This window comes from Poromitra crassiceps (assembly GCF_964638095.1).
Source record: "Poromitra crassiceps genome assembly, chromosome: 2".
Lineage (NCBI taxonomy): Eukaryota > Metazoa > Chordata > Actinopteri > Beryciformes > Melamphaidae > Poromitra > Poromitra crassiceps.
The window spans coordinates 63,918,093-63,934,055 of NC_139624.1; the positions used below are offsets into that span (position 1 = coordinate 63,918,093).

The 15,963-nt window shown below is 42.7% G+C and overlaps 1 protein-coding gene across 1 annotated transcript in view; it reads right to left on the bottom strand.

Moving 5' to 3' along the window:
- The window catches only part of sspo (SCO-spondin), a gene marked incomplete at both ends in the record, with an annotated part of 269,200 nt that extends 253,588 nt beyond the window's left edge, over positions 1 to 15,612 (bottom strand). Inside the window, 14 exons of the mRNA XM_083632012.1 lie at positions 734 to 906; positions 2,693 to 2,840; positions 2,928 to 3,069; positions 3,173 to 3,425; positions 4,072 to 4,228; positions 6,386 to 6,511; positions 6,883 to 6,968; positions 7,673 to 7,831; positions 8,877 to 8,979; positions 9,786 to 10,009; positions 10,394 to 10,564; positions 10,648 to 10,730; positions 14,484 to 14,693; positions 15,554 to 15,612. Coding sequence (XP_083488138.1) covers positions 734 to 906; positions 2,693 to 2,840; positions 2,928 to 3,069; positions 3,173 to 3,425; positions 4,072 to 4,228; positions 6,386 to 6,511; positions 6,883 to 6,968; positions 7,673 to 7,831; positions 8,877 to 8,979; positions 9,786 to 10,009; positions 10,394 to 10,564; positions 10,648 to 10,730; positions 14,484 to 14,693; positions 15,554 to 15,612 — 2,094 coding nt within the window. The remainder of the gene's footprint in view (positions 1 to 733; positions 907 to 2,692; positions 2,841 to 2,927; positions 3,070 to 3,172; positions 3,426 to 4,071; positions 4,229 to 6,385; positions 6,512 to 6,882; positions 6,969 to 7,672; positions 7,832 to 8,876; positions 8,980 to 9,785; positions 10,010 to 10,393; positions 10,565 to 10,647; positions 10,731 to 14,483; positions 14,694 to 15,553) is intronic.
- Between the last annotated feature and the right edge of the window lie 351 nt (positions 15,613 to 15,963).

The window sequence follows — 15,963 nt, forward strand, 5'->3', positions numbered from 1 at the left end:
GGTGTGCATTCTCCCGGCCCTCTGATCGCTACCGTAGTTTTAGATCCTCTTAGTGAACCGAGAACCTATAGGAGTGTCTCACTTGTTTGCTTTCTACTTCCACGTGTGATTTGGAGTGTCCCCAACACTAGTGTGAAACGTTGTAGTGCTGTGTACCACTGTGTGGACCGTTGTAGTGCTGTGTATCCCAGAGTGTGGATCTTATCACTGTGTGAAACTTTGTAGTGTCGTGTATTCCTGTGTGGATACCTCCACTAGTGTAAACTTCTTGGTTCTAATAGACTAAAGAATACGGAGCGACTCAGGAGACCTGGAGAATTGTATTGTGAAATCCCTTATTGTTGCATTGTGTTTTTTATCTTGTTGTGAATAAACCCTGGCATTTGCATTTGTATACCGACTGGTTTAGTACATTATTTTGGATTGGGTCCCACCACACCTTGCCTTCAGAAAGTAGCCAGTACAGAGGTATAGCGGGTGTAACAAATGTTTATAAAATTCCTGTTTGTGTTGTTGACTCTGCTTTCGATTGATCTTATGTTTTCCATTTTAGGCCATTTGCATCCGCTCTAGTTAAATTTGGTTGGGCATAATTGGGGAGTCAAATGGTGCAAGTACATTCCTGTTTGCTAAAATCTGGTTTGGTTCAATGGAGAGTCCCACACGGGCACATCCCCTGTAGTTCAGTCAGGGACTCACAATGACACAAGTGAAAGGACAGAGAGAGGGTTACCTTGCTTGTGAAGCCAGGTTGTAAGGTGATGAAGGCTAAGGGTCCATCTAGGTGCCAGAGCAGCTGGGCCCCAAACGTCTGGACGAGGAGGAAGGAGGAGGAGGCCCTGCGCACAACCAGGTCCCCTGTCACCACGGGCAACACCTCCCTATGGCCGTTCAGTGTTACTGTGCCTGGGTGTAACAAGATACAATTGAAGCAGTCAAATGTTACTGTAGTAAAAAGCTTCAAAATGTAGGATTGATACATTGGAATGGTCACTTTTCCACTAGTTATGCTGCCAATGCTGGCAAGCTGATCTTTGCTCAATTTATTAACTTAAATGCTTTTTCACAAGAAAGTCTTAGAAAGGAAAAACGTGTCATGGTATTGCTTTAATTCCTGTCTTCTCCAAATATAACACATTGATAGTGAAAGGAAGAGGGCAAAAAAAGGGAAAAAATGGGGCAACGATTAGATTGACATACCAAACTACTGTACCATACCATACCATAGCATATTATACCATACCATACCATACCATACATACCATACCATACCATACATACCATAGCATAGCATAGCATAGCATAGCATACATACCATAGCATAGCATAGCATAGCATACCATACATACCATAGCATAGCATACATAGCATACATACCATACCATAGCATATCATAGCATACCATATCATACCAAACTACCATACCATACGATACATACCATATGTAAAGGTAAAGTCCCACTGATTGTCACACACCTGAGTGTGCGAAATTTGTTCTCCGCATTTGACCCATCCCCTCGGGGAGCGGTGAGCGGCAGCAGTGCCGCGCTCGGGAATCATATGGTGATCTAAGCCCCCAATTCCAACTCTTTGATGCTGAGTGCCAAGCAGGGAGGCAAATGGGTCCCATTTTTATAGTCTTTGGTATGACTCGGCCGGGGATCGAACTCACAACCTCCCAGTCTCAGGGCGGACACTCAAACCACAAGGCCACTGAGCTGGTTATTGGTATAGCATAGCATAGCATAGCATAGCATACATACCATACCATACCATACATACCATATCATACCATACCATACATACCATACCATACAAAACTACCATACCATACCATACCATACATACCATACCAAACTACCATACCATACCATACATACCATACCATACATACCATACCAAACTACCATACCATACCGTACCATACCATACATACCATACCAAACTACCATACCATACCATACATACCATACCATACATACCATACCAAACTACCATACCATACATACCATACCATACATACCATACCAAACTACCATACCATACCATACATACCATACCATACATACCATACCAAACTACCATACCATACCATACATACCATACCAAACTACCATACCATACCATACCATACCATACATACCATACCAAACTACCATACCATACCATACATACCATACCATACATACCATACCAAACTACCATACCATACCATACCATACCATACATACCATACCAAACTACCATACCATACCATACATACCATACCATACATACCATACCAAACTACCATACCATACATACCATACCATACATACCATACCAAACTACCATACCATACCATACATACCATACCATACATACCATACCAAACTACCATACCATACCATACCATACATACCATACCATACATACCATACCAAACTACCATACCATACCGTACCATACCATACCATACCATACCACACCACACCACACCAACCCAACCAAACCATGTATACTTAACTGTTAGAGAACAAAAACATATGTAACATATTCTTGCTATTGTGTCTTGATGTTAGTCATGTTCACTCATGTCCCTACTGTCAGACTATAAAATGGATGAATACCGTTGTAATGCAGGTAGAGACTGTAGCATGACTCTCAACTCACCTGTACCTTCAATTACAGATGGGCAGAGTTTACCACTCACCAGTGTCAGTGATGGTGACTGTGGTGCGGAGCGCTGTGACTGACATCTCCTTTAGACAACCTGAACCTCCTCCTCCTCTTCCTCCACCTCCACCTGCCGTACACTCCCCACAGCGCACACTAACCACCAGCTTCCTGTCAACAAAGTCCTGAACACACATACAACATGTAGGCACAGGGGCAAGTGGAATGTGCGTGTGTGGGTGCACGCGCGTGCATGCATGTTTATGTCTCACCTCCACAGCAGTGAAGGGACAGGCTCCTCCGTGCAATGAATAACTCTTCCTGTCAAAGGTGGTGACCTGTAGCGCCCCCATTAGGCTGCACTGGGCGGCACACCTCTCCCCCGTACACTGCCACTGGCCTGCTCTACACACACTGGGGGGGGAGGGGATGGAGAGTCAGAGAGGGAGGGGTAGACAGAGAGAAGGATACAGAGGGAGACAGAGGGGAGAGGCAGGAAGGAAGGGGACCCACTCACCAGGTGTTGCACCTCTGCTGTATCGTGTCCCCTGGCTGGTAGGTGTGTCTGCGATGGAAGCAAGGACAATCATCCCTTTTCAGGCAGAGTCCCTGGTGAAGGTAGAGGCTTGGTGGACACTCACAGCCACCCACACACTCCTCCCTGCACTGGCCCAAGGCTGCAGCAGGCCCAGGGGTTTGGGGAGACATACAGCTCGGGGGACAGGAGGACACACAGTCCGAAAACACCTGATCTCTGGGACAAAAGCGACCTGGGGAGGAGAGGGGGAGAGCAAGGGATGATGAAAATTAATGAAACAGAGTCACTTGTGCTGAATTTGCATTGTGGCAGGACTGTATATGGTAGGTGGTAAACTGTTCATTGTTTTCAATAGAACTCAACAGTCACGTGACGTTCCGTGACGTCTCCTGGTCTCTCCATAGACATTTCAAAAAGGGACTGAAGAAAGAAGGGGGGTAGGAGGAGTTCAGATATTGTCCAGAGAGGGGGAGAGGAGGATCGGGTTTTACAGAATGTAGTGAAACATTGGATGGATAAATCCAGAAGGAGGCGGTAATGCAACATAAAGGATGCCAACTGCCATAAAACATCACAGAAGAAGAAGACATTTAAAAAAATCCTTATACGAGTTTTAAGGTTGGAACTAAGCCAACCAATGACCTACTCGTAAATGACCATAAAACCATAAAACATTTCACTTGGAGCAAAAATTTTGAATTTTCGAATTCCCTGTTTTTATTAATTGTGTAATTCTTTTTAATTTTAATTATTCTTTTTTACAGAGCAAAATAGTGGGATGACCAAGGTTATGAGCCTGATTCTGAACTGTAACATCACAGGTTCCAAGCCCTTCAACCACTGAGCCACCAGGATGCCAAAAGGAGACTTTTCTTTACCACAGAGGGTGGCTGTCCTCCAAATTATTACGATGTGTTGCTGGGCACACTCTCGGGCGTAGCTGGCCAAGGTGTCACACACCGCGCCCTCCCTTTCTTTGGCACCCAAGCTGCAGTACAGGTATAGACAGGTGTCGATGTAGGCTGCAGGCTCCACCTGAACAACAGAAACAGATAAGAAACTTAGCACTTTCAACAGCAAAACTGGCTCAAATAGCTTTCACACATCATAGGATAATCAGTGCAACAAAGTTAAAACAATCTAGTCTCAACACAATCCTAATGTAATGTAATGCACCCCACCCCCACCCATCTGGTATGCTGCAACATATCAATTGTGACATAAAAATAAGTGTCAATAGGGTGAGTCAGTTCCATTTGGTTCCAATAGTCTCACCTGTTTTGAGAATTCTCTTGAAACAAGTGAAAGAAGGCAAATCACTTCACTAATATCAAGATTATTTATTTATATGTCCTTTATTTACACATTTAAATACATGTGTCATCAAAATGCACTCTGGCAGTTTAAAATGAGCAAACTGAATTGCAGTGCACAATACATATTAAATATTAAAATTCGTTCAATATCAAAAAATCACAGTAAAGCCAGAAACACAGTAACACAGGATTGCTCTTATTTGTGTCCATTCAGCAATCTGACCATTATGTAATTTGGGTTCAGCAATGCCAAGTTCTGTACTATAATTCCAGCAGTGTCTGTCTATCTGTCTGTCTGTCTCTCTGTCTGTCCTTCACGTATCTCGAGAACTGTTGGTCTGATTGACTTGGACTGTGCTTAGGGGGACCAAGTGCAGTGGGAGATATTTAACATTTTCATTGTGACATCATCAGTGATGTCAAGGGGGAGGGAAGCGGGCACTGCATAAGGGGTACTGCACCAATCGGGGGGGCAGTGAAGAGTGGGAGAGCATGATGTATGAATGGGGGGGGGGGGAATGGGTAGATGTACCCATGGGGGGGGGGGGGGGTGAATGGGGAGGGAGGGAACGTGCACGGGTATTGCACTCATAATAATTATTATTATAATAATCCTAATAATCTTACTAATATAATTGGGCGTCAGTTTCTGCGCGGCGCACAATTGCTCAACTGCCAGTTGAGCGGGTGAGGTGGCACAGCGGCCGCGTGTGAAGCCGGAGGCCAGGTGAGCAGATGTAGCGTGCGAGCTGCGTCTGTGAGCCCGCAAAGCAGTGAGAGACCTCAAGGGCAAACCAACGAGGCACGGTAGAAATGAGCGTTGAGGAGGAGAACGACGACAACGAGCAGCAAGGGATGCTAGAACTGAGCCTGTGCTCAATTTCTAGTAATAATAATAATAATGATGATGAAGGTAATAATAATAATAATAATAATAATAATAATAATAATAATAATAATAATAATAATAATAATAATAATAATAATAATAATAGAATAGAACATTTTATTTTTAAGATCAATCCTAAACTAAATAACTTTTTGCAGTTACTCCAAGCAGATCAAAACAAATGGCAATAATTATTTGCAAATACTACACAATGTCTATCCAAAGTCAGTGAAAGTCATTGACAACTGTCTATCTATTAAACAGGTAGACAGAACTGTATTGGTACATAGAGTATGTATGAGGTGATTTGAGGATACACAGTTGAGACAGAAAGGGTTCACGAGTATCACGCCATCGGTAATGAGTCACTAGTAAAGATGTAGACTATGCAGATAAAGCCATATGTGAAATCATAACTTATTAACCAGAACTTTATGATGTCATTGATTCATTCATAGTGTGTGATAATGCCTGGGGGAGGTGAAAATAATATATAGGGTAAAGGACATATTCTCAAGGCTTTATAGAGCTGGCTCACACCAATTTCCCCAGCGATACACTAAGAAAGGAGACCATGGTGCAGTAAATGATTTACTTTTAGGAGCTTTTGATTTACAGCCTCCAGCGAGCACTGCTTTCCAAAAGCACCTAATTATTTTGTGTGTGCTCATATAACAGTGCAGTTGTCAAGGATAGGCTACATCTTTAACTATAGCATCCTGTACTAAGATACAGTATTATATCTAACAATATATACTATTTTGTTGCTGGCCAAACTATAACCACACAGATTAGTGGTTAGGGCAGTGCATTATGGGATCCTTTCATTTACACAATTTTGAGGGTGTTTTGGGGGATGGGGGTGGGAGAGTGTGACATCAAGTGAAAGTAAAATAATAAATTGCAGAGTACATACAACGTACAGTAAAAGAGGTGGAAAACATTGTTAATGTCATGCGAATATGATGTGTATGGAAGGTGTCTGACCCGGAGGTGGCAATGCGTGAAGGGGCTTTCCAGTAGTCGGTGACACACAGACTCTGCCTGCCTACGTAGGCCGATATCTCCTGACACATCACAGCTGTGACCCAACTCAGCCGCATCACTGCACACCTGAGGGACACAGAAGACGGAGAGACTCAATTACTCAGGATGCATCATGTAGGTGTAAATGTCATGTGCCATTAGATTGAAATACAACAGTGCATTCACAGCACAGACAACTGGTAAAACTACCTGCTGGAAATCAATTAATCTTCGGTCAATTCAGCCGATGTTTGTTGTTGCAGCAGAATTTCCATTATCAGTGTCCAATCACCTACAGTATTAGACTTGTAATATGCTCCACCTATTACTGCAACACCATTGCACTGCGACTAGTGAGGGCCCAAATATAGTATATAATAATAGTATATTATAGTGGTTATATACAATAATATGTTGCTAAAAGAAAATAACTTCATTCAATCCCTTCAGTGCAGTACCTCATTCTGCTGGTCAGGAACCCTCCATGAATTGCCAAAGCTGGCAGCATACTGCGACACAGTTCCACTCATTGTGGTGAAATCATCTATGGAGCCAAGAAACAAACAGTTTAGATGGAGTAAAAATCCGAGTGTGAGAACAGAAAACAAGTGCAAATTTGCTATTTGCCAGGCAGCATGTGTGTTACTGATAACATCACTGATAATATTGCCAGGCAGCATGTGTGTTACTGATAACATCACTGATAATATTGCCAGGCAGCATGTGTGTTACTGATAACATCACTGATAATATTGCCAGGCAGCTGTCTGCCGGCCACTGATGACGTCACTTGTCCTCAGGCTTGTGAGTCAGTCAGCCTTCCGAGTGATGTCACTCGAGCATTTGTGATGTCATCAGTGAGTGATGCCATCAGTGATGTCACTTGAACATTTTGAGGGTTGTCAGTCAGTCAGCTTCCTTCCTTGACATCACTCAAGCATTTCGGATACTTGCTCAGCATTGTCCTTCCTTCCTTCAGACATAGCCAAATGTAGGCCGGCAGCCAGCTGCCTGGCAAGAATTATGTCAAGTCTAGTCATGAGTACAATAGGCTATTGGACAAGGGCTATTATAGCCCTTGTCCAAGAATGAAAGAAACAATACGAGACCATAGGTGACTGTATGTGTTTGTGTGTAGGTGTGTGTGTCTGTGTGCAGTGCGTGTGTGTGTGTGTGTGTGTGTGTGTTTGTGTGTGTGTGTGTGTGTGTGTGTGCATGTGTTAGCATGCATGTGTGTGCTTTCCTCACCATCTGCATTATTGTTGTAGACTCCACAGAGCCCCCTGGTGGCAGCCATGTGTTCGGCGGTCAGTGTCAGGTAGACTGTGTTGCCCAGGTCAAACTTCACCCTCACCCCCAGGCCACTCTCCACAAACACAAAGTCCCCCAGCCAATGGACACTCACTCCTAGATCAAGTGTGCATTCAGTAAGAGCTATGCTGTAGCAAAAGTCAGCAGGAGGTGAGTTTTCTTTTCTTTATTGATCAATTAACAGTTAGGTTCCACTAAGGCAAAGACTCAAATCTAAATAACCAAGTACTTTGAAACTTTTTTAAATACTGTATTTAATTGGACTAGTTAATTAAATTAAGGTTAAAAACTATGATCTGAGTGAGTGCACATTTCAGTACACTAAAAGTGTGCAACAGTCAGATAGAGATGCCTGTGTTTCACAATTGGATGCAAGTAATTTATGAAATAACAAGAGCAAGTGGAGGGTCTTATCCATTGTCCTTGAAGCCTGACAATTTTGCCAAAAATATCAGCCTCAAAATAAAAATAAAACTAGTATGACCGCACCGCGGATATATGCCTCCGCCAACAAGTCAGCAGTCGACATGCATGTCTGTCCAGACTTTGACGTTTGAGCCAAATGTGAAGAAATTTGGTCAAATTGTTACTGAGATATGCCGTTACCAAGCTTGAAAATGGCATCCGTGAGGTCACAGTGACCTTGACCTTTGACCACCAAAATGTAATCAGTTCATCCTTGAGTCCAAGTGGACGTTTGAGGCAAATTGGAAGAAATTCTGTGAAGGCGTTCTTAAGATACCGCGTTAACAAGCTTGAAAATGGCGTTCGTGAGGTCACAGTGACCTTAACCTTTGTCCTTTGACCACCAAAATCGAATTAGTTCATGCTTGAGGCCAAGTCGACGTTTGAGGGAAATTTGATTACATTCCGTGAAGGCGTTCCTCAGATATCGTGTTAACGAACATCGGACGGACGTACGGATGTACGGACGTACATACAGACGTACGTACGTACGTACGGACGGACGAACGGACAACCCGAATCCATAATGCCTCCGGCCTAATAAAGACAGCTGACAGTAACTTTCCATTTTGGAAGGGAGCTTGTTGACAATGTTGCCAGGTTAAGAAAAATACCACACTCAAAATGAAGCTAAGTAAGTGAAAGGTTTACAGGCAGCTACTGTAATAGTAAGTACCATTTTGGAAGAGTGGGTCTCCATGTGGGACAGGGAGGTTGTTCAGCGTTAAGTTCCTGTGGTGAACTGAAACCAGGTCTAGACCCAGCATCATCCTCAGAGCCTGAAAGGGGAGGACCATTTACATAATATATAGAAATATGCATCTGTAATTATATACACAGAGAGAAAAACAATTCATTAACAGATATTCCTGCTTCGCTGCCAATGTGTGCTTATTGCACAGTAACAGATTGCATGCCATGATTTTGAAAGACAATAAAACTGACGTGTGATATGTGACTGTTCATGTGTAATAGCTTACATTTAGCAGAATTTTTAGTAATTGAGTAATTGATTAAATAAGACTCCAAATACTAAAAAGGAATGTTTGGAGGAGTTACCATTGTTGATACGATTTTCTGTCTAGAGTACTGCCACGTTATTTATATATTATATTATATTTATATATTATTATATTATAGATATTAGGATTAGCATTAGCATTAGGATTCTCTTTCAGTTGCCTTTTAAATGTCTGGCATTTCACCAAAGTGATGTTAGAGAGGGGATCCCTCAAACCCCACCCTCACACTCAAATAGCCGCTGCTCGTGCTTAGATTTTCCCTGCTTGTGCTCAAACTCTGTGTTTCAGACGAAATCCAAGAGAGTTTCACAAGCGGCCAGAAGCAGTTTGACTGCAAGCACAGAGTTTGAGCACAAGCAGAGCAAATAAGCGCACGCGGGGGGCTATTTGAGGGCGAGGGTGGGGTTTGAGGGAAAGCCTTACCAAATCCAAACATGAAATCAATAAATCATGCTGTCACATTGATAGACCGCCCCCCTTGAATAAAGACAGGGAAGAATCTCGATAGATTAGGATTAGCATCTTAGCTCTAGAGAAGTACAGCAATATGGCGCACATAATACCTTACTGCAGTCTCCTCTTCCATCGCAGACCGTACTGATGTAGACAGCCCAGGTCCCATCTGTAGATGAGGCCAGCAGGTAAGTGCAGCTGCCCTGGAAGTGGAAGTGCTTCCTGTCAAAAGTGCGGTAGTGGGTCCCACCCCAGGTCATGCAAGTGGCTGAGCTCTGAGGGTCCCTGATGGTGCCTAGCAGACCCCCTCGCACCAGAGGGGATGATTGGGAGTCTGGAGACAAGAGGGAGTCGTCATGTGTGTCATTCAAAGCCCTCATGGAGATATTCTCAAATGTAATCACGGAATCATGGAACTTCTTCAGAAAGAGAGATATAGCGGGAAGAAAGGATCAAAGATAAATTGTTAGATAAATATACACTCCAACAGTCTAAACAACAGGTCCTCTATTTCAAGCTGCACCAACTTACTTACAAAATGTGTGTGTGTGTGTGTGTGTGTGTGTGTGTGTGTGTGTGTGTGTGTGTGTGTGTGTGTGTGTGTGTGTGTGTGTGTGTGTGTGTGTGTGTGTGTGTGTGTGTGCGCGCGTGCGTGCATGCGTGTGCATGCACATTATATGTGCACTTGCATTCATTTTGTGCATGCATGTTCTCTGACCAGGTAGGAGAGTGTAGGTACAAGACAAGCAGGTCTGGTCAGAGGCGTTCCTCCAGCTGAGACCCCAAAGGCTGCTGCAGCATTGCTCCATAGGCATCAGAGAGGAGTTATGGACTCCAGGGAACTCCTCACAACTCCATGTCGAGTAACACTGGCCACGTACACCCACACCTGGGAGGGAGAGGACCGAGAGACGGGGTGAGCAAAAGAGTTTGTTCTAATGAACCTGTTACTTCTTGGTTTCTTGTCCTTACCCTGCGAGCAGCGAGGTCCTCCCCAGCCCTCACAGCACCCCCTTACTGTTTTATTCACCTTCTGGCTCTCCATTTGTGGGGGTCTGAGGTGGACAGACAAAAATCAGGGGAAAATACATTGCATTTAGATATTGTCAAAATAGCCAGAGCAAAGGGTCATTCCTTTAACACACTGTGCCAGACCTCGCGGAGAGGCTTCTGACCCCCCCACCACATATAAGTATGGAGAACCAACCGTCTCCTCTTGTAGGTATGAGCTTGGCTCGTATCTCGTAGCTTGCATTGTCGTAGGCACACTCATTAGAGTATGATGGAGGTCCCGCCGCCTCGCCCGCTCATGACCTGGATGGTCTGGTCTATGAGCAGTGTTGGGGGTAACTCATTACAAAAGTAACATATTACATGTAATGTATTACTTTTAGCAGTAACTCAGTAATATAACTTATTACTTATAGAATTTCAGTAATATTATACCAGTTACTTTGTCAAGTAACTCAAGTTACAAATTGAGTTACATCTATCTAATAATTGGAGGAGCGTCTGTCTGTCTGTCTCTCTGTCTCTCTCTCTCTCTCTCTCTCTCTCTCTGTCCTTCGTGTATCTCGAGAACCGTTGGTCGGATCGACTTCAAACTTGCGTGGTGTGTCAACGCGGACCTGACGGAGTGCAGACCATACAATATGAATAATTACTATGAATAAATTGGTGTTAACTTCTACTCCGCCCGCCTGGACATGAAATGAACGCTCGTCTCTGGAGCTGTTGTGAAACTGGGTGGAGCGACCATGACCACAAACAAAACATCGTATGACGTCACCAGGTGAGTTTCTGGTCAGTAACTGAGACGCTGTTTTGAGCCGACACGGAGACCACTGAGACAGACATAAAGACGATTTTTCACTGCACACAATCAGTACACAATTTCACAGTACACAATCAGAGAGAGATTTCTGCCTTCAGATATAGCTAGGAAGAGCTCTTCAAAAGTGTAATGTTACCAATATTTGCGATTGTATTAAAATAGCCTGAAATTAAATTTCCACGTGTCTTTCTATCAGCGTCATTACTTTACGGCTGCGTGGTCACATTGTTGATAGCATTGTAGCCTCAACGCCAGTAGGCCTACACAATTTCACAGTACACAATCAGAGAGATTTCTGCCTTCAGATCGGCTGGCATTTGGGTATGCAACGTTATGTCTCAGAAGTGTATTGACTATAGCAGGCAGCTAACGTTAGCTAGGATTAGGAAGAGCTCTTCAAAAGCATAACATTACCAATATTTGCGATTGTAAATAGCCTGAAATTAAATTTCCACGTGTCTTTCTATCAGCGTCATATTGTTGATAGCGTTGCAGCTGTCAGTCACAGTAATGTTCTCGATTTAAACACATCTCTCATCCGCTTTCCCTTCACGTCTGCAGACAACAGAGGGGTTTTTATTGTCATTAACCGTGTATAACGCTATTTTTTAATAGATCCTGACCTAACGCAACAGAAGGTAGGCTACTTAACACCTACTCTAATGTCTGATAGCTAAACATAGCATAGCTAAAACTAAGGAATTCAAAGCATGTAGGCTACTGTATTATCCTCATTCACTCCCTTATCTATTAAAATACAGTATCAGCATTGATTAGTTGTTGACATTATTAGAAATTAAAAAATAATACTTTCACAGGGTCCCAAATATCAAGTCAAGTCGCAAGTCTTTGAGGACAAGTCTCAAATCACTGTGTGTGCACGAGTTAAGTATGACTCAAGTCCAAGTCCCCATCTCTGGATGACACTGATTTGATATGATGATACTGTATATTGTTTTTAAGCCCAATAAACAGATAATATAGGCTATAAGTTGGAATACCAGCCAGCCAGGCTAGCCATTGTAGCAATAACAGTTGATAACAATGCACCAGGGTGGGAATTACATGGAGGCCCTGAAATTCACTCCCGAATCGGCATCGGTGCGGAACCTTTGTAACACACATGCTGTTTCCTTCATTATACCAACCAAAGTTGGTGTTGAATGACATTTATTACTAAAGCTCAGGAGGATACACTCAGACATTCTACCCTATGGTCCACATAAAATTTACATTTAGGCTCTTCAAGCCTATTTTCAAATTCCAGCAGAAGAATCAGTCACATCCAATCTACAGACATTAATGATCACGATCCCTGTTAATACAGGCCACTGAAGGTTTCAGCCCAACCTTGATCTGCAAACAAGTGCTGACCTAGCCCTACTGATATTCTGAATGCTGAATAAATAGAAATCAAAGTGAATTAAACTCAACTTTTGCTATTCCTTTTTTTTTTTTTTTTTTTTTAATTTTAGGCATTTCCATGGAACCTGTACAAAATTGAGTGCCTCAGACATAAGAAAAGAACATGTGCTTGAAGAGCCAAAGGAACCACGGCCATAGGCCTTTTCCAAATCCACCACATGTAGACAGGATTAGCAAACTCCTATGACCCCTTGATTATCTTAACGCTGGTCCACTGTTCCACAACTAGAACTTAAACCGCATTGTTCCTCTTTAATCTTAGGCTCGACTTACAGCTAAAGCCTCCTTTCCAGCAGTTTGGCAATGGATTTCTGGGGCGGGTGAGCAGTGCAATCCCCCAATATTCAAGAGACATCTCAACCACAGCACTCACTCAATCAATATCCAGAGCCTTCAGGATTTCATCCACCCGCGGCTCCTGGCCACTGTAGAGCTTTGTCACTAGCCCAGAGACCTCTGCCAAATAGATGGACTCAGACCCTCATAGAAGCTTCCAGCGCACTGCCTCCTGAACAGAGCAACATGTCTGTTAGATTTAGGAGTTCGTCAAAGTGTCCCATCCGATATCCCCAGTCGAAGTCAGCAATTTTCCCCCCTACTGAGAACAACCTGATTGGTCCTGCCTTCCCCTCCGGAAGATGTCAGAGTCAAGTCACTGCTCCTCCACATGAAGAGGAGCCAGCTGAGGTGGTTCAGGCATCTGATGCTGACCACTCACTGGTTGCCTGCCTTTGGAGGGGCTCCATCAGCCAGCTAAACTGGGAGCTCCTCCAGGAGGAGATGAAGTTGCTGTGGGAAAGTATGCTTGGGCTGCTCTGCTTTCTCCCTGGCCACTGCAACCACAACCCAGACAAGTGGAAAGAATATAGTATGGATGGATGGATGAGTCACAATCATGACAATGACCTGTTAGAAACCAAGTTTGTGTGTGTGCCTCGTGTCGTCGTCGTCGTGTGTGAGGGAGGAAAGTCAGCCAGTCACTGAAGTTAATCAATGATGTTAAAGGTTCAACTAAAGTTAAACTACTCCTACTCATCATCATATTCAACAGGGAATAAACACTTGCAAATATATTCAGTTCAGAGCAGTGTAGGAAATAAAATAAAAATTTGGGGGGCAACTTTTGCACTTTTAGCTTACAAGGGCTGAGTGTGTGTTAGAGATGGAAATTAAATGAATTGAATGGAAATAAAATGACCCAAATCTTGGGGGCAATTTTTGCCCCTGGATTATAGTTTTTAGGGGCATTCTGAGATTTATTGGGGGCATTTTGCCCCTGGCTAAATTCCTACACTGGTTCAGAGTCCATATTTGGAGCTCAAAACATCCAACTCCCATTATCTCCAAAACCTTCATGAACTCACTTTCTTATTTACAAAGTGTGTTAAGTGCAGGCCGTGACTATACATCTACTATACATCTTATCAATCAGCCAGTGGAACATGGCTAGGTCAACATAAACTTCAACATTGAGTGGCCTAAGTACAGTAGTAGTGAGATTGTGACTTCAGAGACCATTCAGTGATTTGTTGGTCAACTGATCACTTACTTGTACAAGAAGCAGGATGCCTTGGGACCCTGTTGCTTGTAGTAGAGTGCGATGCCATCATCCCCTCCGTGCTTGGCACGCATCCTGTCCACATCCAGCCTCCAGTCCTGGGTGTTATACTGGTACACCTCAGAACAGCTCACTTCAAGCTGCAGACGCGGGGACAGGACCCGTTCCACTCTCTCCTCCACAGTGTGTTCACACCAGTGTCTGGAGCAGGTTTCAACAAAATAAATCTAAGTTCCTCTATACTGCTTCAAGTACAAGTATAATTGTATTGCAATGTACCATGCACTTGCATGACAATGCTCATGACACAGCAGGACAAATACCATAATAATAAAGAATACAAAAATATTGACTCACTCAACAACAAATTAAAAACTAATTTAACAAAAATGTATTTAGCAGCATTGAGCACAATTGTAGATCGCACATAGGAGCTGTATTGTAAAACAGGATACAAATAAATACAAAGTATTAGAAACAGTAATGGTGAAATATCTTTAGACGTCAGTATTCAAATGTAACAATAATAGAAGAAAAACCCATTAGAAATAACTGTACTGTTGTGATTCTCACATAGGAAAGCATTTTCACTGTTAATCCACTATTATAAAATTCTGCTCCAAAAGAAAATTAGATTTTTTTATATAAGATTTTGAATATAAGAATAATAGCATAATATGCTATTAGCACGAAATAAACAACAATAAACTAAAATAATCTCATTCCTTGCCCCACCGATACTACTACTAGTACTTACACACCAGTGCATATAGTTTACACTCAATTCCCATCACTTGAAAAGAAATCCAGGCTATAGGAGATGCACCAGTACTGTACCACTTTTTCACTGATTCTACTTCAAGAGGCATCATGTTGGCTCAGTGGTCTACACTGCATACTGTACCACATACTCATAAGATAGTAACGTTAGGTCTGAAACCAGCTTATGACCGTTATTGCAACTCATCTCCCTTCTCTCTTTGTCATATTCCCTGTTTCTCCCCATACTATCTAAAAAGTTTAAACACCATTAAATACAGCACAGTCCATGACATACACACCCCATTCCCATCACCATCACCATCTGCAGTCCAAGCAGAGACAGTAGTAGAGCCTCCATGGTCTTCTCTCTAGAATATTTAAGTAATTCCTGGAGTAAAATTCCTGGAAGAATAAGACATTATATTCATGTATAATCCATTACAGCTCCTCCATAACGCACGAATAGAGAACACTTTATATTAATATAATTCACAATGTACCATTGATTTTAAATGATGACTGTTGCTTTTATTTGGGGCATTTGCCACTTGATTTGTAAACATGCTTCAATATTGAAACTTTCAACAATACTAAATGAGATTATGGCACAATAAGAGGGCCTTAACAAATTATATAGAATATCAATTTGTAATGTCTTCATCGAGTCTTCTGTACAGTACTGTATAGTGCCAGAGTGCCAGAAGCATAA